The sequence below is a fragment of the Labrus mixtus genome, chromosome 5 (genome assembly GCF_963584025.1).
Source record: "Labrus mixtus chromosome 5, fLabMix1.1, whole genome shotgun sequence".
Classification (NCBI taxonomy): domain Eukaryota; kingdom Metazoa; phylum Chordata; class Actinopteri; order Labriformes; family Labridae; genus Labrus; species Labrus mixtus.
Window position 1 is genome coordinate 11,813,412 of NC_083616.1, and position 23,905 is coordinate 11,837,316.

At 40.2% G+C, this 23,905-nt stretch overlaps 1 protein-coding gene across 15 annotated transcripts; it reads left to right on the plus strand.

Annotated features, from left to right (window-relative positions):
• Positions 1-1,771: 1,771 nt before the first annotated feature.
• On the plus strand, positions 1,772-23,435 carry LOC132974054 (AP2-associated protein kinase 1-like). Of its 15 annotated transcripts, XM_061037850.1 has the most exons (21): positions 1,772-2,582; positions 6,173-6,291; positions 7,203-7,311; positions 7,924-8,066; positions 8,203-8,324; positions 8,410-8,491; positions 8,641-8,773; positions 8,901-9,004; positions 9,501-9,580; positions 9,689-9,852; positions 10,617-10,786; positions 11,239-11,442; positions 12,033-12,220; positions 12,522-12,715; positions 12,806-12,874; positions 13,152-13,241; positions 15,191-15,292; positions 15,591-15,755; positions 16,083-16,172; positions 16,847-16,946; positions 20,857-20,995. In XM_061037850.1, exons 1-20 carry the CDS (start codon positions 2,420-2,422, stop codon positions 16,939-16,941), a joined length of 2,586 nt encoding a protein of 861 aa, XP_060893833.1. In that variant the 5' UTR covers positions 1,772-2,419; the 3' UTR covers positions 16,942-16,946; positions 20,857-20,995. The 15 variants fall into 15 exon arrangements, with proteins under 15 accessions (XP_060893833.1, XP_060893821.1, XP_060893819.1 ...); XM_061037838.1 differs by lacking the exon at positions 16,847-16,946 and having other exon boundaries at positions 1,778-2,582; positions 13,182-13,241; positions 20,857-23,435; XM_061037836.1 differs by lacking the exon at positions 16,847-16,946 and having other exon boundaries at positions 1,779-2,582; positions 20,857-23,435.
• Positions 23,436-23,905: the final 470 nt, after the last annotated feature.

Below are 23,905 nucleotides of genomic sequence, written 5' to 3' on the forward strand. Positions count from 1 at the left end.
GTAGTTATCTCTGTCTACCAAGTGGGATCAGAAACATTTCCTTCCAGTTCTCTCTCATTATTTTTTTTAACAGAAGATCTCGATATTTAGTATAATGCAACTTCACAGCGCAAGTCTGCAGTATTTGTTTCTCTTTGACTAAAAGACTCTATCCCTGAATATCTTACAGATTATAGAGATTGCATTTCCAAAGATGTACATTGTAAACAAGAGCTGTATTATTAAGAAACAAGATTATTGCAAGTATTTTAAAATTGTATTATTAGAGGAGCTGTTTATCATACCAATAATGTACAGTATTGAAATTGCAATGTTGATAACCTTAAATCTGCCACATCACCTCTCCTTTCAGAGTGACCCGTGAAAATATGTTTCAGTGTAACAAAGTTGTCCTATTCTCTCTCTCTGCAGGCGTGAAAGTTGTGACAGGGTCATGCTCACCACTCTGTTGCATCACTTTTTCCTGTAACAACACTTTGTTAGTGCTTTGAGAACCAGTTTCTTTACATTTCTGTTTTCTGTAAAACAGTTCCTGGTTTCCTTTGTATTATTTTGTGTTTCATAATGCTCCTAACATATTAAATGATTGACAGGTTGGGACTGCGGGTAGACCAGTTTAGCACCCTGAGTCTCTTACAGAGACATGCTGTTGTAATATGTGCAGAATTTGGATTGGCATTGTCTTGCTGATTTAAGCAAGGCTTTTCATGAAAAAGAAGCTGTGCATATACTTGGCAGTATATGTTGCTCCAAAAGATGTAAATATGGTTAAGCACTAATGGAGCCTTCATATAAGTGCAGGTTACTCATGCAATATGCACTAAGGCCTACCCATACCATCATGGATGCTGACTTTTTAACTGAGCACTGATAACAAGTCGGATGGCTTCTCCTCTTTAGCATGGAGGATGCAGTGTCCATTATTTCCAAATATGATTTCAAATGTGAAATTGTCAGACTAAAGGACTGTTTTACACTTTGCCTCAGTCCATTTCAATGAGTCCATAACCACAGAAGGCATGCAGTGACATTTCTGGGCCGGTTTCCTTTTTGCATGGCTCAGTTTAAGCCAGCATTTGTTAATGCAGCGGCAAATGGCGCTCACAGACAATGACTTTTGGAAGTGTTCCTGAGGTGAAGTGATTTATTCATCAGAACTGTGTCTGTTTTTAATGCAGTGCAATCTGTTAATCTGTCAATTAAGCATTTCACGACTGTTCTTTTTTTGTTGCCAGGGACCCAACTTTTTTGTGAATCAAATCTAAATTGGGCACAATTACATTCATCAGTTTCAACATTTAATGTGTTTTCTTTGTGCTATTTGCAATTAAATATCAGGATGTTTTGGACATCATCACATCTTTTTTTTTTTTTTTTTTTTTTTTTTACATTTTACACAAAGTCCCATCAACCATTTAGATATATCAACCTATGTGGGCTTTATCAATAAAGTTTGCAAAACTAAAAAATATGTTTAACTAATTGCAACAATGAGATTACAGATGATGCAGCTATGCAGTGCATCGAAGAGCTGGTCTGAATTATGTATTTAAAGTTATTATAATAACAATTATTAAAGTAATTTAAATCTGTATTTAAAGAGTGGGGGTCAAACATACACTGTAATAATTTAGGTTTTCGAAGAAGTTTTTTTTTTTTTCCATTTATTTTTGCAAAACAAAACAAAACTTGGGCACACAGCTGACTGTCAGGAAGTTGGTGTTAGTTTGACCAATGAAATAAAGAGAAGTCCAGCAGGACGGAGTCAGCAGAGAGGACTCTCACAGATAGCATTCAGTGTATTTGTAGCTACGTTAGCTCCCACATTAAGTTAGATGACCAGCCTTTCTTACAAGCTGCTGGACGCACAGACGCAGAGGAGAACTGGCACTTTTACACAGCGACACCGCCAAGTAGAGCAGCGGGAGTAACAAGCAAATCCTCGGGAGGAAGATATCGGTGGAGATGTGTAATAAGTTACATTGGACAATAAGGACCTACCTGGCTGCCGGTCGTAAAACTGACAGCTGTCATCGCTCCTAGCTGCTGAGCTAACTGAGCTAACTGAGCTAACAAGTGTGTTTTTTTTCGCAGCCTGACTCATTTTGTCAGCCAGTGCTGTGCTCAGGGGGGAGCGGCGACTTACACATAAACTACGCATTTATTATATCCTGACTCATTTTTATGTTAATGCCTTGAGTTAGCCAAGGAGCGTCAGATATTTATGTTTGGGCATTTGGAGGTAGGAGCTAGTTAGCTTCATTATCATTGAGCTAGCTCGCTGCATTCATTCAATTATCTAAAAACAGCTTCAGCGTTAACACCAGCTCAGCGAACTGCTTACAACCCGACGTGTTTGTGACAACACTGATAAGAGTTTGGACTCGACTCGTACTTTTTCGATATCGTCGGGAAAGAAATGAAGAAATTTTTTGACACTCGTCGGGAGTTGGTGAGCTCCGGGCCTGGACCAGGTGCCGGAGGAGGAGGGGGCGCTGGATCCGGCGGCGGCGGCAGCTTCATCGGACGGGTCTTCACCATTGGACGGTATCAAGTGACCGTGGAGGAGATAGTCGCAGAAGGTGAATTATGTGGCTTTCTATTGTCACACAAACACAAACACATCTCACTGAAGCCACAGTCTTGAGTGTTGTTTGAGGATGGACATTCAGGCCACAAACACAAGTTGAGAAGAGTAGGCCTGTTTCTGTAAGCCCTGCAAGACCACATACATAATGATGTGATCACCTTTATTTTACCTTACTGACAGGAAAACCAGGGGTAATGTTTATAACCAGAAGCTCTCATCACACATCAGTACTGTAGCTCTTTTCAGGTTTTACTTTGCTTGTTGAAGTATTAGTCAAAACAATGCAGAAATAAGATCTCATTACTGGAAGTTTATATTTTTTTAAGACTGTGTGTTATTCAGCTGTGAGTAATTCAGATTGACTTCTCTTTACCTGAAGGCTGGGAGGAACTTTTTATAACTGGATTTTCTACTGTGTTGTTAGGACCAATGCCATGCTGAGTCATCTGTCTTGATATTTACAGAGGGTGTAACATATCCCAAATGTAGATTTTAGAGGTACTTGTAATTTCTTTGAAAGAAGGCGGTCATTAGTTTCATTGCATACTTTTCTGTTACAACAATCTTGCATGTTAATTCAGGTGCTTTCAAGTCCTTACATGAAATGTTTATTTTCTCGTCTTTAATTCAAAGGTAGTCTTTACCAGAACACGGTTAAACAGGCCTGATGATAGCATTTTAGAGGTTACCAATGGTCATTTGTCTTTGTACTGAGAGACTGCCATGCTCTGTTAGCAAAGAGCACCTGTTACTAAATAATAGATGAACCAAGACTGATTAATTTATCAGTACTATAGATGGGTCCCATCTATTTGGCTGCATTGTGGCTATATGAATGTGTTAGACGCCAAACCTCAGTCCTACCCTGCACTGCAATACCAATGGAAAATGTTACTGTAATTTCTTCATTTCTGTGGGCGAGGACTTGTGTTTTCTTATCAGTTCTGAGAAAACTTTGGACTTGATGACAACCTTCCCTTGAGTCACCCTTGACACTAATAATTTGCCACATTAACATTTTTTTTTCCAAAGAGCCAAAAATATAAATTTCCCTATGATTAGTAGTCTTTTAGAAAATACTAGTTGGAATGTATTCCTGCAGATCATACTTTGTCCTGCTTTGTTGCCAAATCTTGCTATCATACTCCCTCCAGGTTTGGGGTCTTTTCTGGGATAGCTTTTAGTTTCTGATTGTTGGCTGCTCCATTCAGAAAATATTTCTCTCTCTCGTCTCACTCCCTTTGTTGTCAACTCAGCGGCTGTGGCTCAGTTGGTAGAGTCGTCGCCTGTCACACAGAAGGTCGAGGGTTCAATCCCTAGCCGAGCAACTTGTCCGATGTGTCCTTGGGCAAGACACTTAACCCTGCATTGCTTCCTCTGCTTCTGTGGCGGTGTATGAATGGATTAGTGTTGTGCTAGCTCTCTGATGTTCTTCGCTTTGGATAAAAGCGTCTGCTAAGTGAATTGTAACATTGTAACTCCATTCATGTTGGCTGAAATAAAACTTATTTTCACATTACACCTACATGCGAGGGAAACAGGCTTTTGTATTTTTGGGCCTAAAGAGACATGTTGAACATGTCACATGGAATCAAGCTGTTCTTGTGGTATTTATTTCATATTTCCGGTTGTCTGGCAGAGGTCTTTCATTTGTTTTTAACAACAACTCTTTGCAACACAAGACCTGATGTATTAAGTAACATTTAATTATAACAGTGTGCGTCACTTGTCTCTGTTTTTCGATTCCAAAGCGTCGCGCTCCAGGGAGTCATGTGCTCATTTGTAACCTGAAATCATCAAGTTTTCTTATCAATAAGACTGGATAGTTTTTTTTTTTGTCTCTGACTGCTCTTAGTATTTGTTTTTTGTCACTGCTGTGTCATGTGACCTTTCAGCAACCATGTTTGTAAACAGCATAGTATTCCTGAGCACGTGTTGTAGTCCCAAGCCTAGATGATAGTTATGTAAGTTAAATTACCGTTATGATAATTTTTTGCCAAAACACTTTGAACCATGTACTGTGCTTTTCATAGAAGGGCCCAACGCTGTATTGTTGTGTGCATCTGCTTGAGCGTGCATGAACTAGAGCCGTTTAATCCTGACAGTTTGTTTACGTCAAGAGGCAGCGGCTATATGTAGCTGTTCTTACAATTATTTGCTCACACCTTCCACTGCAGTTGTAGTCCACTGCTAAATGTTACTTAAGAAGGCTGCTAATCCTTCTAATTTCTTACAGGCATCTCAGATTAGACTGTGTGAGACACAGCAGGGGTTCAACTGTCTGAACTCTGGCACACCAAACACAAGCACACACAATCTTAAAGCCTGTGTTTCACATGATTATGATCTTTGCTCACCTCTCCTCTTTCTGATTCAGGGAGCTGTTTCATAAGTTTGATGTTGTGCTCAATGAAACATAATTTTCAAACACAGTGACTCAGACTGACTGTGTCTTAATAACGTTAATTACTCAGTCAAGTACTTTGCCAGAACATGTCTGTTGGTGCAGCATGGTGCTGCAGATTTTCACCCTTCATTGTGAAATTTCAGGTATTAAACTCATGGCTGATGAAATCCAGCAATATTATTCAGTGCTTTTTGTACTTTATTAAGGTTTTTTAATTATACGATTTGCGGTTATGTTTCCCAATACTGCCTAATCAAAAAAGACATGCAGAGCAGTCACGTGGAGCTGTCCTTGGCTTAGTGATGCTGGCTGGATGAGTCAGTTCATGGCATTAACACAAGCTGTGAGAGGGAAAATAACTGTGAAGAGAAGAGCTGCAGCACCAACAAAACTCAGAAATTGTAGTGAAAGCTGCTATAAAATCCAGAGAGAAACAAATGCAAGCTGAGGTTGGATCAACAAAAAAAGATGTTTAATAGACTATGACATAGTCAAGAGATCAATGGGTTTCATCTAATATCAATGGTCTTTTACAGATCAATTTGTAGGAAATTGGAAAATGTGAGATGGGTAGCTCGTGTACTTTCTGGGTGCCTGTATAATTAATTTGTTTAAATGCTGGTGGTTTGAGTTGCTATGTATAAATACAGTCATCTTGTGGTTTTCCCCATTTGTCAGCTTCATTGACCAAAGCTGGGATGATGAATTCTCTCACTTCCTGTATCATCTGTTAGTGTTGCTGCTTTTGCATCTTTTCCTCAGCACAACTGCTGACTCACACAGTGAAGTATAAAGGTCCTTTTAGCAATTTGCAAGTAAACCTTGCACTCATCATATCTTTCAGTATCCACTTTAAAGCCCTCATTTCCTTACCTTATCAACATGAAAACATGAAAATCATATATAAATATTAAACATTATCAGCCTCATTTGCTGCTAGCATTATTTGATTATTAGTTTAGAGATATGTTGTTAAGAGACCTCATGCTGCCCGACATACAATACCTACGATACTTCTATCAGCCACTGAAAATTACACTGAAAATTACAAACTAAATGTGTTCAATCACTGCACCACTTAATAAAAACAGGATACTGTGCAATCGTTGTTCTAGTGTATTTAGTGTTTTTTGTAAACTTAATGTTCTTCATTCTGTTCTTTTTTCTCTTTGCAGGAGGTTTTGCCATCGTTTTTTTGGTGCGGACTCATCAAAGTGTACGTTGTGCCCTTAAAAGGATGTATGTCAACAATGAACACGACCTGCAAGTCTGCAAACTTGAGATCCAGATTATGGTGAGTAAGGCAGTCCAGTGACTGGCTGCTGATGGTAGCAAACTGCATTTTCTGTTTTTTAAGACATTTTGCTAGAATTATAATCTTTTAGGTCTGAGTGTGACTAACTCTGAATTATTGAAGTACTACTTAAAGGCTGGTACACACCGAGCTGACAACAAAGAATAAGCTGTGATGAAAACCGACTGCTGTGTTGTGTTTTGTCCGCTGTTGTCGGGCCTAAAAGTCGCGCTGTTCACATCAAACTGATAGCAGCTTACTGCCAATTAGTTTGTGCATTTTGCACATGCGTGAGAGGCAATAACTTCATCTTTATTATATTTTATGCTAATAATTTTTCTGATGAACGCGTTCATAATTACCTTGACTTGCGAAAATGTCAGAAGAATAAAGAGACGGTACTGGGGTTACATGAAAAGATACCTCGGACCCAGAGCAGTTCTGATGGTGATCTTGAAACCACACCAACCAGAGCCACAGACGTTCTGACTTCCCTGATGGAAGTCCTGACACCCGATGGCTGGCTTAGTGTCTTAAAGAACAAACCCTGAAATACTCCTTAATGCTGGTAGCTAAATGGCTGGGTGGTAGTATAATGTCTTTTTTTTATCTCACAGTTCTTCTAAAAATGATGACTTGGCACTTTCCTGTCAGTTCATTTCCTAACTAGAGCCCTTATTCTAAAGCCCCGGAAATGAAACTAACCAGTTCCTGCAGCCACACCCTGGGTACTAGCACTTTCCCTAGATAGTTATCATCATTACACTCAGACTAAGGAGAAAATGGCATCTCTCCAAAGATAAAAATAGAAGGAATAGTTATAATGTATTTTATAATTTACTAAGCTACATGTTTTCTGAACTGTTAATTGTTTGTCCATATTTGCCTTTTCTCTGTGTTTGTTTGTAAAGAGGGACCTTGTGGGCAACAAAAACATAGTTGGTTTCCTGGACTCCAGCATAACTGCAGTTGGGGCTGGCGATGTGTGGGAAGTGTTAATCTTAATGGACTTCTGTCGAGGTAATCATTAAATCCTGTTCTGTTTGAAAGAGAAAATTCTGTAAGATTTGATTCAGTGGATAGATATCGGAGAGAGCTCTTTTTTGATTATCTTCTATTTTTATCTTTTTGATAGTTTATTATTACTGTGTAGTTGTTGAATCTCTGGAGAGTCAATTAAATTGTCCTGAGGTTTTTTTTGTCTTAATTCATAATTTTAAATGAATCTGTCGGTAAAGAAAACTGTTTGAAGTTATCTTAATCTGCTCCCATACCATAGTTGCAAGTTTTATTTATACTAGCCTTTAATATGTACGCATATTACCATATTATTTCAAAATTTTATTTACTTTAAAGTTGTTTATTGGTATTTTTTGGTCTATAGAAGGCAAAGCTGATGTTTCAGAGAGTGCAGGTTGAATTTTTGTATCTCAGATTGTCTCAAGTTGTCTGAAACTAAATGTATGACACAAGTTGACAGACCTGAAAATAGGTTGTTTTATAATCAATTCATTGAATGATTAGCTAAATAAACGATTGAAGGTGTCTCTTAAAAAATGGATCAATCACTTATGGGGTAAGACAGTGTTTACATGGTCTAAGAAATATTTCACTGACCTTTGTTTTCTTTAGGTGGACAGGTTGTTAACCTGATGAACCAGCGGTTACAGACAGGCTTCACTGAGGCTGAAGTGTTACAGATCTTTTGTGACACGTGTGAAGCTGTCGCTCGTCTCCACCAGTGCAAGACTCCAATCATCCACAGAGATCTCAAGGCAAGATAGATTTAATTCCAAATACACACCCAAGGCTAGCTAATTAAAGGCTTCATTAATCTTGGAAGTCATTTATCATGACTTTGTTGTTTTCCTCATGTACTCTGGCTTGTCTTGTCTTGTCTTCCTCATGTAGGTGGAAAATATTCTTCTGCATGATCGGGGACATTACGTGCTCTGTGATTTTGGAAGTGCCACTAACCACTTCCAAAACCCCCAGACAGAGGGGGTGCCATTGGTGGAGGAGGAAATCAAAAAGTGATTTTTTTTTTGTTAGCACTTCTTACCTTCTTTCCTTAATATTTTGGAATTTAAGACACTCATTGGTCTGCTCTACAAACAGGTACACTACTCTGTCATACCGTGCTCCGGAGATGGTCAACCTCTACGGTGAAAAGGTCATCACAACAAAAGCCGACATTTGGGTGAGAGAGACTGTGTTTAATACCGTTATGTGCATTTTAATTACTGTATGATTTAATGTGTAATCACTCTGATAATGACATGTGCATTAGTATGTGCTGAAATACTAGACCCAGCCTCTCATTTGAAAGGAGTGTGTTTCTCTGTATAGGCCATGGGTTGTCTACTGTATAAGCTGTGCTACTTCACGCTTCCTTTTGGAGAGAGCCAAGTGGCGATCTGTGATGGAAGTTTCACAATCCCAGACAACTCCCGCTACTCCCAGGACATGCACTGTCTCATCAGTGAGTAACCAGTTCCTTATGTCATATGCCACCAATTCAGTACATTCTGATTGTGTGCAGTGACTCTGAGAGTGCATATACATTATCATGTGTCTGAACTTTACATCCTATTTCATTGATTTCTCAGGATACATGCTGGAACCTGACCCAGATAACAGACCAGACATCTACCAAATATCCTACTTTGCCTTCAAACTGGCTGGACGAGAGTGTCCAGTCCACAATGTACATGTAAGTACCCACAGTGAGAAGGTTACACCAGTTTGATTTAAGAATCATCTGTTGGGTTTGTACTAGATATTACAGATTTGGTCAACTTCATTTTCTAATAATGTATGACACCGTTGTTGACACCCAGATACCGTTTTAATTATCTTGGTTATCAAAGATATTGTACTTTTTAGCATGCCTGTTGGCTGTCCTCTATTCAACATGTATTTTTAATTCATTTATAAAGTAGCTCAGCATTTGGTCTTCTGATTCAGTCTAATTTCTGACCTGATGCTTTAAATATAATTAAAGTGGGCATAAATTGTGCTATCATGAAAGATGCATTAGCCTTTAAACTAAATAAATAAATTGTTTATTTTCTTTCCTCTGTCATGATGCTTTTGATGTCTTGTGTCAAGCACTTTGAATTGCCTTGTTGTTAAAATGTGCTATATAAATAAACTTGCCTTGCCTTGTCTAAATAAAATAGACAATTCCAATTCCATTATTGTTGTAGAATTCTCCCATTCCTGCAAAACTCCCTGAGCCTATCCGAGCCAGTGAAGCAGTGGCCAAAAAGAGTCAATCCAAAGCCAGGTGAGTGCCATCAAAAGCAATCGATTGTTGTCACTGTAGAAAACTTAACTCATAAGTCAATTCATGAAGAAAACTTAATTCATAAGTTTTCTGTTTTTCTTCCTTCAGACTCACAGACCCTTTACCGACTCTAGAAACCTCAATTGCACCTCGGCAACGACCCAAGGCTGGCCAGGCTCAGCCCCAGCCAATATCAGGCATTCTCCCCATCCAGCCAGCTCTCACCCCTCGAAAGAGACCCAACATGGCTGCTGGAGCAACACAGGCCATAGGTATAAGTAGCTCTGTGATCGCTCTACATGTCTGGGTTATATCATTTGTAGTTGTTCATTAGTGCCTAATATGTTTGTGGTAACAGTAATCCTGCCAATTCAATAGAGAAAGTATGTCTCGTATTTGTTCAGCTCAATGAATTGCTTAAGAATTTGACTCTAGCGTCAACAGGGGGCTTGTTTGTTTCCAATGATTCAGTGAGAGCTTTCCCAAGAGGCTTTTAATCATCATTTCATGAGTCATGATGGCATGATGTCTTATTCATTTCAGCAGCATTCTCTAACATTTATATGCAGAGCTTGCCGAATCATTTGATGGGTCTCCAACTAAACAAGATTTCTTCTGTATATGTATTTATTTAGTTTTGCTAAAATGCTTTTCTCATGAATACATGTTTATATTGTTGTTTAAATGTATACCTGTCAGTGCAGTTAAGCCAAAAGCACAAGCTTACTCTCATAATGCAGGTTATTAGCAGACTTAACTTGGATAGACTTTTCTAATTAGAGGATCCTTCTCGTTGTTCCAGGAGGCCTTCAATTACACAAATTCTTTCAAACTGATTCATATGCACAAACACTTAATTTGCATTCATTTTTAAAAACATTTCAAGGATTTGTGTACTTTACAGTTGGCCGAAAACAACAATTTTTTCAACTAGAAGTTGCAGTTGTATTTTAAAAGGGAACGTTCACATATTTATATATATCAAAAAAACATATATATATTTAACAGGTCTACTATCTTATTTTCTGCCCTCCAGGTGTTGGTGTCCCACCTCCAGCTTCAGCTGCTGTCCAACCTCCTCAACAGACTCCTGCAGCACCACAGCAAGCTCAGATAGCCAACTTGCAGCCACAGGCTTCACAGCAGCACCAGCAGCTCCTCATGAGGCAGCAACACGCCTTCTTAAGCCCACAGGGTAACCAGCAGGTAAGCATTCTGGCAGAACAAGAGGAGAAGCATTTTTCAGCTATATTTAAAGGCTTTTTACTCTCACTCCTCAGGGAAACTGAAGGATTGTGTTATACCACACTAAATGCTGCATTGAGCCATTATCTTAAACAAACATGTGCTGTGGACCTGACTGTCTGTCTGACCTTGACCAGTGCAGCTAAAACATTGCATATGTACAATGCTATGTATTTTGGTAGTGTTTCCCAGACAGAATCTCTGCTTTTAGGGACAAGGTTTTTGGTTATATTCTTCACGTTTGTGAATAAATCTCCTCCTTCCCTCCACTTGATTTACACTGTGTTCTGTCAAAATGTAGAAGATAAATCCTTAGAAGTATCTCACAAACGGGAGCTGCTGCTGTTGTCACTTTTATAAACCATTACAAAACGGGCCTTCCTCATGCTCGGCTGTGTGGTATTCCTATGTAGCATCAACTGGTACAGAACCTCCACCAGCAGCAACATCAAACAGTGTCTCAGGCGTCTACCAAGCTGCAGCCCAAAGCTAAGATTGTTCCTCCAGTTGCTACCATGCAAGAGAAACACCAGCAGCATGTACCCCCTGTCCATGAAACAGCAGCCTCTCATCTGACCGCCATCCCAGAGTCCGCAGCTGTCGACCCAGAGGTTGTGGTAAAATCCTCCTGCTGCCGCCTCCCACTCTTTTGGGCCAGAAAGTTGATTAACAGCTTGTAACCAATCACATCCAGTTGTTTTTTCTTTTCCTTCTCCGGGGGAACAGGGAATGCAGAAACAGAAATGCTTCCTTTTAATGTCTTCATCTTAAGAAAGCCACGTTTAGACTTTGTAGAAGTCATCTGATAACCAAATCATCTTGCTACATTCTGAGCTGCTTCTTCCAACTATCGTAACAGTTTGTGAAATGTTTTGTCACACTTCTGTAAGCTTAGTTTGAGCGATTTGTCAGTAACTCTCTATTTCTAGGGTGTGTCTAGTTGTGTTCTACCTCTGCATACTTATTCTTACTCTATTTTCTATAACAGTTTTTCCCTCTTTATGGTGTTTTTGTAGCTTTTGCAAGAATTTACTATCCAACTTCTCTTACAGCTTTTGTTTTCCAGTGAATCTTTCTTGATTGTTTTTTCTATTGTTGGCCCTTTGATTTGTTGGTATCGGTTTTTAAAATGATAATAAAAAAATATTCAAGTCAAGAAAATCTTTTCTCATACCCCCTTCTCCATTTCTTTTTCTCCTCCTTACAGACGGCTGGCAGAGTGCTGCACAAAGTCGGCTCCCTCACACCCCCCTCTTCGCCAAAGACAGCCACTAAGAGTGGCCACAGACGCATCCTGAGCGATGTCACTCACAGCACAGTGTTTGGAGTCCCAGTAAGCAAGTCCACCCAGCTCCTCCAGTCAGCCGCAGCTGAGGCCAGCCTCAACAAGTCCAAGTGAGCAGAATTAACTCGCTTCAGTGATCTGAGGATGAACTGTTCTTTCATAGCAGTGAGTGTGCTGTGAACGGCCATAGACAGTCCATTCATATGGGGAGCCCCAAAGGAGGATAAACAACCCTTTGACACCCCAGAGAATCCAGCTTAAGAAGAATCACTCAATTCAGTCTTTAAATAACTCTGCATTCACTCTTATTTGCATATACCAGTAGGCCAGTGTCCACAGATCTAACACCCTCTATCAGGTTTCATGATGCACTCTTACCCTTGTTTATGTTTATACTTACGTCTGCTGCAGATCAGCCAGCACTACTCCTTCTGGTTCCCCCTGCTCGTCCCAGCAGAGTGTTTATCATCCAGGTGATGGTGATGCCCAGTCAGCCCTCGCTGCACCCGTCTCTGTGTCCAGCTGGAACCCTTTTGGTGATGATAATTTCTCCAAGCTAACAGCAGAGGAGCTGCTAAACAAAGACTTTGCAAAGCTAGCTGAGAGTAAGTATACCTTATTTTACTGATGTACCACTGTAGCTTTGAGTGTGTGATGTCATAATAATTGCTACTCTGTTCTTTGTTTATGCACAGCTGCTGCACCAGGAGAGAAAGTCACAGGCTCCATTGAAAATCTCATTCAAGGGCTCACTGCTTTTCCAGGTAAAGCTATTTAAAGTTTTTTCCGGCATGCTGTCTCATTGCTTTGCATAATACATAAAGGATGCTGTTCTGTCAGTGATAAATCAGTCATTTAGTGGATAATTTTTAAACATCAACTTGAAGTTATTATGTATGGAAATCCCACTTGTGGCTGTATTGTGTTCTGTCTAGAGTGAAGAAGTCATAAAAGTTAGCTTACACCTACCCAGTCTCTTCTTCACTTGTTCATGCTCCTTCATTTGCTTTCCACCATCTTCATTCACTCTGCAATGTTAAGCTGAAACAACTGCCTGCATCATGGGTGCAGGTTCAGCATTGTTGACAGTCCAGGACCCCTTAAATACCATCTTCCTCCCGGACGCCACAGGTAATTTTTTTTGTAACAACATCAAACATGATTAGCCGTGCATTGCCAAAGGATCTTGCACAAATATATTCCTATGGCTTAAGAGTCACCTTTTACTGTTTGTTTATTTATTTTTCTGGATATTATCCTTGCCAGAGGTTGGCTTATGAGTGCTGGTTTTGTGGGTAAGATTTGTACACGGTCTTATCTTGTTGACATTGCACACAGCCTCAGAGTGGCTCCTTGTCAGCTGCCATGAAGGGAGGCCATAGCTACAGCTAGATCGCATCTCATTTGCAGACCTGTGCTTTTGCTGTTGCCTGGTAACATGAAGGACACATTCTCCTTTGTTAATTGGATTGCCTTCCTGCTGGACGAGGCTTCTTACTGAGGCCGCTAAGAACAAGAGAACGTTCAGCAAGGTTTACTGTCAAAATAATGACACTACCTTGTATGTTCTCCTCAGTTTAGCCTTTAGCCCCTTTTTAAGAGAATGCTTCTTAGCTGTTACCTTCTTTGTGCAGGTAGTGTTTAAAGCTTTAACTGAGAGTTTAAATAATGTGAAAGCTGTTACATAATCTGGGTGTGGTTAATCTTCTCCACCCAGCCTAAGCTGTCGATTTTCCGCTCTCTGCTCACTCAAATAGGATGCACCCAAGCAAACACGTTCTGGTTCTCAGTGATGGAGCAGAGAGCTTCAGCTGAGCAGCATGCAGGATGACTGTCTCAATTGAATCAATTAAGAAAATTGCAAGCTGTATTCAATTATTAACACAACACTTTATGTCCATTGACTTTACTTAAAGTATTCACTTTTTATCATTTTGTGATTTTCATCAGTGTTGACCTCTTTCCTATAGTTAAGGGGGAAAAAGGTCACATCTGCTGTGCCATTTTCTGAGCCATCACATTCCAACACAGACCCCTCCCCCCACCCTCACCTCCTATCCATTTTGCCCCATAGCAGTTTCCTGTAAGTATGAGCTGCAGCGGAAAGCCAGAGATTTGTGGTTTAGTGCATGGCCTGTATTTCAACTTAATTACTCACAATTTTTACAACAATAGAGTAGCGCTACCAAGAAGAAGATGCCCTCCTTTAATTGTCTGCTCTCAGAATGGATTGAAAAAAGAGAGGTTTGGCATGTGGACTCATGTGGCTAAATGTACTGATTGCTGTGGTGTGTTTTTTTAAATAATGTGAATAAGTTTGTGCTTAAAGGGTACGAGTAGTGTTTGGGTGAAGGTCTAATAGAGTTATGTCCTTTGAATGTTGTGGATATTGCTCTGATTAGTTTTGGAGAGTGTAGCTTTTGTAAGCAGAACTTAATACACTAACACATCAGACAGTGGTTTTATCCTTGCACAATGGTTTCAGGAAACCTGAGGTTTGAGCCATGTGAATAAAATTGCATGGAAATCTTTATGTGCAGTCTTCATCCTGTCACACCTTGGTCTAAATCCCTTAAAAATATTTGACAAGTAGGTAACTTGTAGTTCCACATTACCATATTTTTTACAGTTTCCTATTACTTCAGTTTTTCTGCCTTTCTTTAAGTGCACACTCCTTCCCTCTTGGCCTTTTGTTTCTGTATTCTGCCATCCGCCTGTTGCCTCCAATCGTCCTGTCTCTGATGCTCACTCACAGAGAATATAGACACTGGGGTCCCCTGACACTTCTCTGCTGCTCCCTGACCTTTTAACCCAGGCTAACCCCTTCAATCATTCTACATAGAGTTACATCAATGGTACCAGCTCTGTTTTTGTCCCTTGTCTTCCTCTAAAATTACCTAGTCAGCTCTGCATGTATTTCCTTTGCTTTCCTTCTCACCGTTCACACTCAGTTCACACCCACCAGACAGAGGTGCAGAGCCCTTTAGTTTAGTCTGATCCCTACTAAGCTTCTCTCTTGTGTTAAGGTTAGTCTTAATGCCTTTTCGTCACTGTATTTCCCCCTTGCTTTTTCTATGTAGTGAAAGCAGTGGTGTGTGTGGATTCACTGATTCCTGGCTTGGAAGCCCCGCTGGCCCAGAGACATTCAGGCCAGCCAGAGCTCATCCCTGTCAGCATGCTAGGTTAGCATCCTTTCTGAAAATTTGGAAAACATAATTTAACTCCTTCAGCATTTTCACCAAGCAATGATGGTCTCCAGTTGTTAATACTAATGAAGGCTTACGTTTATTAAAAACATGTAAAACTGCTATCGGTTCAAACTGTTGTTGTGGAAAACACAAATAACTTAATCACAGATTATCACGAGTGTGCTGGATAGCACAGTCCTGCCAAAAAAGAGGTACAATTAATGCTTACAAACAAATAATCTTTCTTTACGTTGACCACTTGTCCCTCTGGCTTTGCTTCAACCTGTCTCAGACTCACTCACTGGGGAGGACTCTCTGCTGGGTTGTGATCTGTTATCTCACTCCTCTCATGGAAACCAGTCTGTTTCTGCTATCGCTTCCTCCTGCTCCTCTGCTCCTCCTGGCTCCAGCTCTGGTTCCTGTCTGGAGGAGCTGCAGCCTGCTCAGACAGCTTCTGGTAAGACCTCCCCTTTGCTGCACCCCTTAGCTAGCCTCATGTCTGCTGCTTGTTTCTGCCTGTGACGCCACCTCAGATCACAGATCCTTCCAAAAACAGGAGGGGCTGTTGAAACTGAAAAATAGACACAAGTAATCACTTGTGAAAGGCCCTAGATTTGTAGAAGAGCTAAAAGCCATCTTAAATGCATGGCTTATAAAAACTGACTGTCCCTGGCTGCATCTATTTTTAATCTCCTTGCACCCTCTTCTCTTTTTGCTCTTTTTCTTTGGCTGAGTTAACTTCTTTTCCCCCTTCATCATTCCACTTCCTCTTCCTTCACCGCAGACTGTTCTCTCCTCATGTCGTGTGGGGAGAAAGGCAATGACGACGAGTTTGACCCTATCCCCGTGCTCATCTCCAAAAACTCAAATCAAGGTAAGGTTAACAGAATCATGAGATGAGCACTTACGTCTGCTGAAGCCCCGACCAGTGTGAGCAGCAAAGATAAATGATTGAACCCCTTAAGTACCGTTTACAAAGCTGGTTCCTGCTGATGAGATGAGTCTTGTATTGGTGGGCATGTCACATTAAGGCTTTTTATCCCATCAAGCCCTCACATTAGTCATCTTTCTCTCAGCTAGTGATTATCTGCTTTGCAAGTGTTTGGCTCTTTTCAGTTTCTCCTTAAAGTCTCTTTAGCTAAAGAGGCATTCCCCGACTCTCCCCCGTAATGATTGATTTATTTGTTAGGGACAGATACAGTATACCTAGACAAACTGGAAACAGCCATCCAATGCAAGTATCATAGTGTTTATAGCGGATGGTGATTTGCAACCCATATCCCTAGAAGGGCTTTTGATGCAGCTGTATTAAGACAATCCCAGCTCACACTCTGCCTCTGTTTCTCTCTCTGCCCCCGTCATACATGCACCTCTCTGCTCTGCCATTATTTCATTTTCATCAACTCCTCACTCTTAATTTCTCCATCATTTCTTCTGTTAATATTACTTATTCTTGGGCTTGTTTTTCCACCCTCTCCCTTTGGCTCTTCCATGTCCATCTCTGTCTCTCTCTCTCTCTCTCTCTCTCTCTTTTCTGGCACATTTCAGGTGGTCACTCGCGCAGCAACAGTGGCAGCTCAGAGTCCAGCATCCCCAACTTGGCCCGCTCCCTTCTGCTGGTGGATCAGCTCATCGACCTCTAGTGGGGGTGGGAGAGGTCGAAAGGGCAGAGTGCAATCCTAACAAAGGGACATGGGGGGGGGGGAGGCGGGGGGCGATCGAGATGGGGAAGCAGAGGCACAATATGTAGCACCTTATGAATTGAGACAGAGGAGCCAGCATTGATTGGTTCAGAGGAATCATTTTTCTTTTAAATGTGCCTCCTTGGCCTCAGCTCCATCTCTAGCTGCCTGATAAGCTGGTTACATATATCTCTGCTGGCCGTGTGCATTCCCACGCTGCCGCTGGTATAAAATCTTTTCATTAATGCCTGAGCATATCATCTGCTTCTATCCAGCTTCATCATGGTACTCCTCATTCTTTCCTAGCATTAATATCCCTCATCAAGCGCACTGCTATGGGGATCGGCTGCCATCATAAGCGCGTCTGAAACTGCTTGATCACAGCTGAATTGTGTTCACTTGGTGTGTTTGTTCGTGGTCAAAGCTTTATGACAACACACCACCTTCATGCAGGCTCATTTATGTCAGGGGTCTGACTAAAGACAGAGGAGTCAAAATGCTGCTGTCCTCCAGGAAATGTGATACACTTTCCTGTGAAAGCTTTGAACTGAACTTTTGGCCGAACAGAGATCCAATCCGATAAGTGAACAACTGAGAGATGTTTGCGCCGATTGAATCAGTTTGAAAAAAAAAAAAAAAAAAGCAGATTTATTTGTGATTTACTGTTGAGTAAGGAAGCTAGAGATTTTGTCCTGATAATCCAAAGACAAACATATACAGTCTTCAGTCAAATTACACCCCTGAAGTCAAATCTGTTTATTTCTTTGCTGCTATTTCTTTTCCAGAAGCAGCTTTGTATCTGAGCTAACCTACTATTCCTATTAGAGCTGTAGCTTCAGTATGACTGTATAGTGTCATCTCTTTCTGGAGTTTAAACAGAATAATATTCCTCCTAAAACAAACAGAAACAAAAATATTCTTCTATCAGACCGTCACTCAAGATAAAGTTGCTGTGGCCGGATGCTTTCACATTCATCTTTATCTGCAGCACTTTGTGAGACAATTACTGGTTTGTGTGCATTACAGCTCATGAACTGACCATCATATCTTTGACCCATTGTATAGATAGGGGAAGAATCAAAAGGGAATCACATTGTTGGACCTGTAGCCTTGCCAAAGCTTAAGCGTAGATTTCCTGATTATTCTGTGTTTGCCATGTGTCAGTGTGCTGTCAGGGTTGTTACACAGGAGCTGATTTTTGGCAGCATTAAGCTGTTACAGACACTGAGATACATTGTACATTTATTTGAGTTATTGTGTGTAGGCATGTTGAAAAATCCATCTCTACTTGTCATCCTCTCTGTCTTGTCTAGCCAATCTATTAGAGCCACATACACTGAGGTCACACGGCCAAACTCATTTCAGCCAGAGCAGAAACCCATAAAACTACGTGTACATGAAATCACTGTTTCATTTTATTTTTCTCCTTTTTTGACATTGTCAGCACTTTTTTAGGGTGTTATATTTAAAAAGCGCTTCGTTCTTTATGATATGAATAAATTGATAGGTCTTTATAATGAATGTTTGAACTGATTACCATTGTGAAATATGTACATTTATGAGGATATATAGATACAGAGTATTTGTGTATGAAGCTGTAATTAGTAGTGCAAAGATTTTGACCCTCTCCTCTGTCCAAAGTCCCTCTGTCTTTCTCTCCATTCATGTAAAGTGTTACTGTCAGCTAGTGCTTCTGTTTGAGATGTTAACATCGATACATGAAACAAAGTGCTTATGACTTACCTGACGAGATAGATATTCATTGTTCTCCATCACAGTTTACATTTGAATTGTTCTTGTAAGTTACTGTATATAACTTTGATAGATTTCATCTAAGAGGCAGCAAAACAGGGCTAATGACGGGATTAATTTCCTGATATCTCTGTTGCTCCTTCCACATCTGATCACTTAATTAGTCCGAGGATCATTACAAAGGCTGTTAGAAACGTCACTGACTCTGTATTGCATCTGTAGTGTGAAAATCCCACCAAGTATTCCTTTTTACTTTAGTTTTTCTGTAGCCAAGGAAAGTGCATTACAAAGACAAAAGTCTATTTCAGGCTATCATATCACCTTAACATATACACATAACAGACAGAAAACAGTACAGTTTCTCTAACGTGCCATCACTTCTCCTCTTCTCCTGCTCCCCTCACTATAACAAAATGCAAACATTAGTCTTAGAAATCTACCATACAGTGAAAACTGGCGTGGTTCAATAAAACTAATCGTCTGTCTTTCCCTGTGGTGTTGTTCAGTTAAGTCATTTGCATCTTTGTGGCTGATCTATGCAATCTTCTAATAATGCTTCACATTAATCAGACCATACAGTGCTGTTTCCTGTAGAGTTCCAGCCTTGGCCGTAGAGTTTAACTTGTGTTGCTGTGTACTTGTTGTGCTGGCTGGCTAAAAAATATAAAACTGATAATATCATAATATTTAACATGATAGGGTAGATGTTCATATGTCAGAGCAGGAGCATTTTTGAGTGTGTGCTTATATTTTTATGAACTAAGGATCGAAAAGACAGACACTGAATAAAATGAAGTAATGTGAATGTACATCAAGTGTCTTGGGGTCACATTATTTGATTTTTAATCAGAAGAGCAAACACTCAGGGGGGTCATTTGACAGTAAGGAGATCTATGCTTCATTTATCTTTGTTTTAATTAGCTGCAGATGGATATTCCTTGTGGGAACCGAATTACATTGCAGATAATCTAATATGATGTTATGCTATCCACTTAAGCCTGTTGTGCTGGGGTTTCAACATTACATCGTTTATAAACTTGTGCCCTGCTGTATGGAAATATCTCGGCTCCTAGAATATTAGTATGAGCATCGTCTAACTGTGCATCTTAAACACCCTGCAGTTGTCCATTTGAGCTTTAAAAGACTATTCCCATGTTTTCTAGTTTGTCTTTTTCCTCTTTCTTGTTAACCCTGCTTATTTTTAAGTTATTCTGTGCTTCCTGGATGCTTGTAGACATGCACGTTGAACCCTCACTACTGTTTACTGCTGTTTGGATACCAGCAAAGGAGGCCAAAGGCTTTTTATAGACCCTACGTTAGATCATCTGTTATTTAAGAATATATGTTGTTATATCACATGATCACATGAGCTGTGTTAGTTGTTGTTTCTCTTTAGTAAGCTCTGAAAGGGTTTTTTTTCGGTTTGATGAGCTCTGGCTCAGATCATTTAGAAAGAGTGAAATGGGTCATGAGTAGTATAAAAATATGAGGTATAGAGGACGTTAAACGGTGCTTTTTCTTGAATGGCTTCAACTAACATCTTCAATAGAGCTGCCAATTAACAGCTGCTGTTGACATCGCTGAGGTAAGACTGATCTGTCTCCGCTCATCTGTGCAAACTTGTCTGTCCTTAATGACCTCTTTACGTTCGCTGTGCAGACTCTTTTGTCCTTGTTTCCACATACCTACTGATTCCCTCTGAGCTCCCTCACCTTCAACCTCATTTCTAACTAAAAGTCTATCTGCTGCCATAGTTTGCCCCCTAAAACGAGGGTTTGTTTGAGGAAACTGCAGCTAAGCTGAAACTATTTTGTGGAAACAAGGTTATTCGATGTGCTGGTAGAGCTGGTTAGTCTCGTCTGTCTCATGTTCCTTGTTCAGAGTAGAATATCTGTTGTTATAGTCTTGTGCGGGTTTCTCCCTGTTGACTCTGTAGTGGTTATGGCTGTTACAAATGATCCATTGGTCCTGTAGTGTGTTGTGTGTTTGGGGTTTGATGGTCTTGTAGATGTTAAAGCAGATTGTAACTCGCATGGTAAAATATGTTTGTGAATTTTCTTTACACTGATATTTTTTTTCTGTTCCACTCCTGATGTGTTTTTCTCCATCTCCTTTCTAATCCAGATGTGCAAGGGGAGAGTAACGGCTACTCTGTGCTCGGTGAGGTACAAGAGACCGAACTTCCAGAAGGAGATTCTCAAACTAACGAGGGATGTGTGCACTCCAGTGATGAAGACGAGGAGAAAGAAGACCATAAGGAGGAGGAGCAGGATGAGGGAGCCTCTGAGAGTCATGTAGCAGCTCATGACTGCAGTGGCTCAAGACCTCTACTGATGGACTCTGACGAGGAAGAAGAACAGTCAGCCCTCCACTCATTAGCAGCACCAACACAACCATCTACTACCTTCCAACCACCTGCTCCCAGCACATTTGCTCAGAATCATTCCCAGCATGTACACGAACCAATAATTGCAGCTGAAGGAATTACAGATGTTTTCACAAAAGCCCCCTTTCGGATTGGGCAAGAAGACTCAAATGATGTGTTTGCCAACGCTCCATTTCCTTCCATGAATGCTCAGCAGCAGCTCGACGTTTTCTCTCAAGCTCCCTTCGGGAAAAGAAAAGAAGTTGTAGGAGCGCAGCTCAAGACCTCATACCCTCATGCAGGAGGCGGTAATGCTGTCAGCCCTGATCAAGGTGCGTTGGGACAAGTTGCCCAACAACCATTCCGCCCACAAGCTTTAGCCAAATACTCCCGACACTTTGAGGGACCCCTGCCCCAGCAGCCAGTAGCAGCTCACAGAGTTGTGTCTAACGTGAGCAGGCAAGCTGCTGTGGCATCCGTCCCTGTGGGACCTCTTCACTCATGGACCTCAGAAGTGAGCCCTGTAGACCCTTTCGTCTCTGCACCCTTTCACCTCAAGGCCCCACAAGAAAAGCCTTGAACGCACAGTCAGAGAGGAGCGCAGTGGGAATCAGGACCACTAAATTATGCAAATATAACAGAGACACTGCATGCTGTCACCAGCGCTGCAGCTGGACTGCAGGCCTGCATGAATCTCATTCCTAAATATCTCCAACTAGTTCTGAGTGCAAAGTCATCTTCACAGTTGAATTCTCCTGTAGTGTAAGAAAACTGACAATTACAGACTCATTTTCTTTTTCCATTCCTGTCACACCTTTCACCTTTTTTTTTCAACCATGTGGTACGTACATCGACACAAAGACAACGTGGTGGTCAAGCTTTTGATTGTTTTCTTGTCTACCTCAGTTACATCGTGTATCAATGCTGTGATTCCACACAGTGATAAATAGTCTGCAGTTGTGGCAGTTTCATTTCCTTTGTTTGAGCTTTATGGGTGAAACTATGATCTGACCATGTTTAATTCTTCCATTGTATTAGTTCTCAGAAAGGATGGACTAAGCTTGAATCAAAAGATCGTTAACTCCACAGATGCTCAGATGAGGAAAAACCACTGTGTAGCACATAAGCAGTCTAGTGTCTCAACACTATTTTGAGATGTTTGTTACAAAATGATTTAGAGGAATTTATCAGAAATGTAATTAGACAAGAAATCTGTCAACAGCCTTAAAATGATGCTTTTCACGTTAATGTTTTGGGCTCTTCATGCTTGAGAGTTTGTGTTAAAACAAATGCTGGATAATGATGCGAACACATTTCAACTATAGCATTTACTGTTATGAGAGGTAATGATTTCATCTCCTCCTCAATGTTTGCATTTTTGGTGTGTTTATTATGTGTGTGGTCCCTGTCCTGTTATGTACCAACCATTTTAGTAGTTTATATGTTATGTTAAGAGTAGAAGATTCACTTTTTGTTTTGTGTGTTACTCTACAAGATGGTATCTCTGAAGCCTTACACTCTCACAGGTCTTCCCTCCTAACACATCACGTTTGCCTTTTTATGACCTCCAAAAGAAACTGCTGCATCTACATAATTGTATGGCACTTGAGTTCCCCACTAAAAAATGTGTTCAATCGTGTACACCTTCCTGTTGCTGTCAGCTCTGTAATGCATCTCTATAATATGCATCTCTGTAAACTCCAAATGTGTATAAACTGTGACTCCACATTATGACAATTGAACAACTTACTCTGCAACTTTAAGAAATGCTCTCCAGCAGTCAACACAAATGCGTATGTACAGCACTTACGATCAGCAGTTCCAGTCAGGGATTGTAAGAATGAGTCTTGTAAAAGAGATCTTGAATGGTAACTGGTTGACAACATTCCTTTATGACTTTATTTCCATCGCCATTTTATTGTCTTTGTAAAATCATGAAACACTTTATTTGTTCCCATCATGGCACTTTTAGAACTGTTTCATCCCAAAGTTATATTCATGTATTCCTTTGTTGCAATGTAAAATCACAGTCTCTTTTCTTTTTGAGCAGTACAATCTTTTTTTAAATGCTCACTTTTCTCACCCATCGTGTACACATGAAGGTTGCACATAGTCCCTGACACAGAATCAGGGATCCCTAAGAATGTTTTTTTGATTGTAACACAGCTGTAAAACAGATTTCCACCCTCTGAGCTGAATAGGAAATCTTTTGAGGATTCGACAGCTGATTATACTGATGGACAAAAAAAGCACTCGACATACTTATGCTGCACAGTCTGCCTTTAAAAACGATGTTGTAAGTCTTAAAAAAAGAACTATTAAATGAATGTAAAACATTTTTTCTTATTTTGGCGTCATCATTCATATTTGAAACATGATTGTGAATGTAAGTAAGCAGGTTTACTGGTGTTATACACATGTACAGTTTTAGACAGTTGCAATTTGAGAATTTAATTTTATCCCTTAAAAATGATTGGTGATAACTAATAAGTAATACATGTGTTATTATAGTTGAATACTATGTCTTTCAGCATTGCAAAGAAATCCGTTTGGTAAAGCTGTTAAGTTCACCCAAATACTACATTTAAAAAAAGCAGCTTGTACATTTCTCATGGTAATTCTGATGTAATTAGACTTTTGAATGTACATGTTCCTTCCTTTCCATAAAATAGGGTTCTTTAAGTGCTTTATACAAAAATGTCCATATTATAATAATTAATTGTAACTCAATTAGTAATGCCAGTGCCATAGCCTCGCAAACAAATAATAATAAATAATATATAATAAATCAATAAAGAATGTATTTAT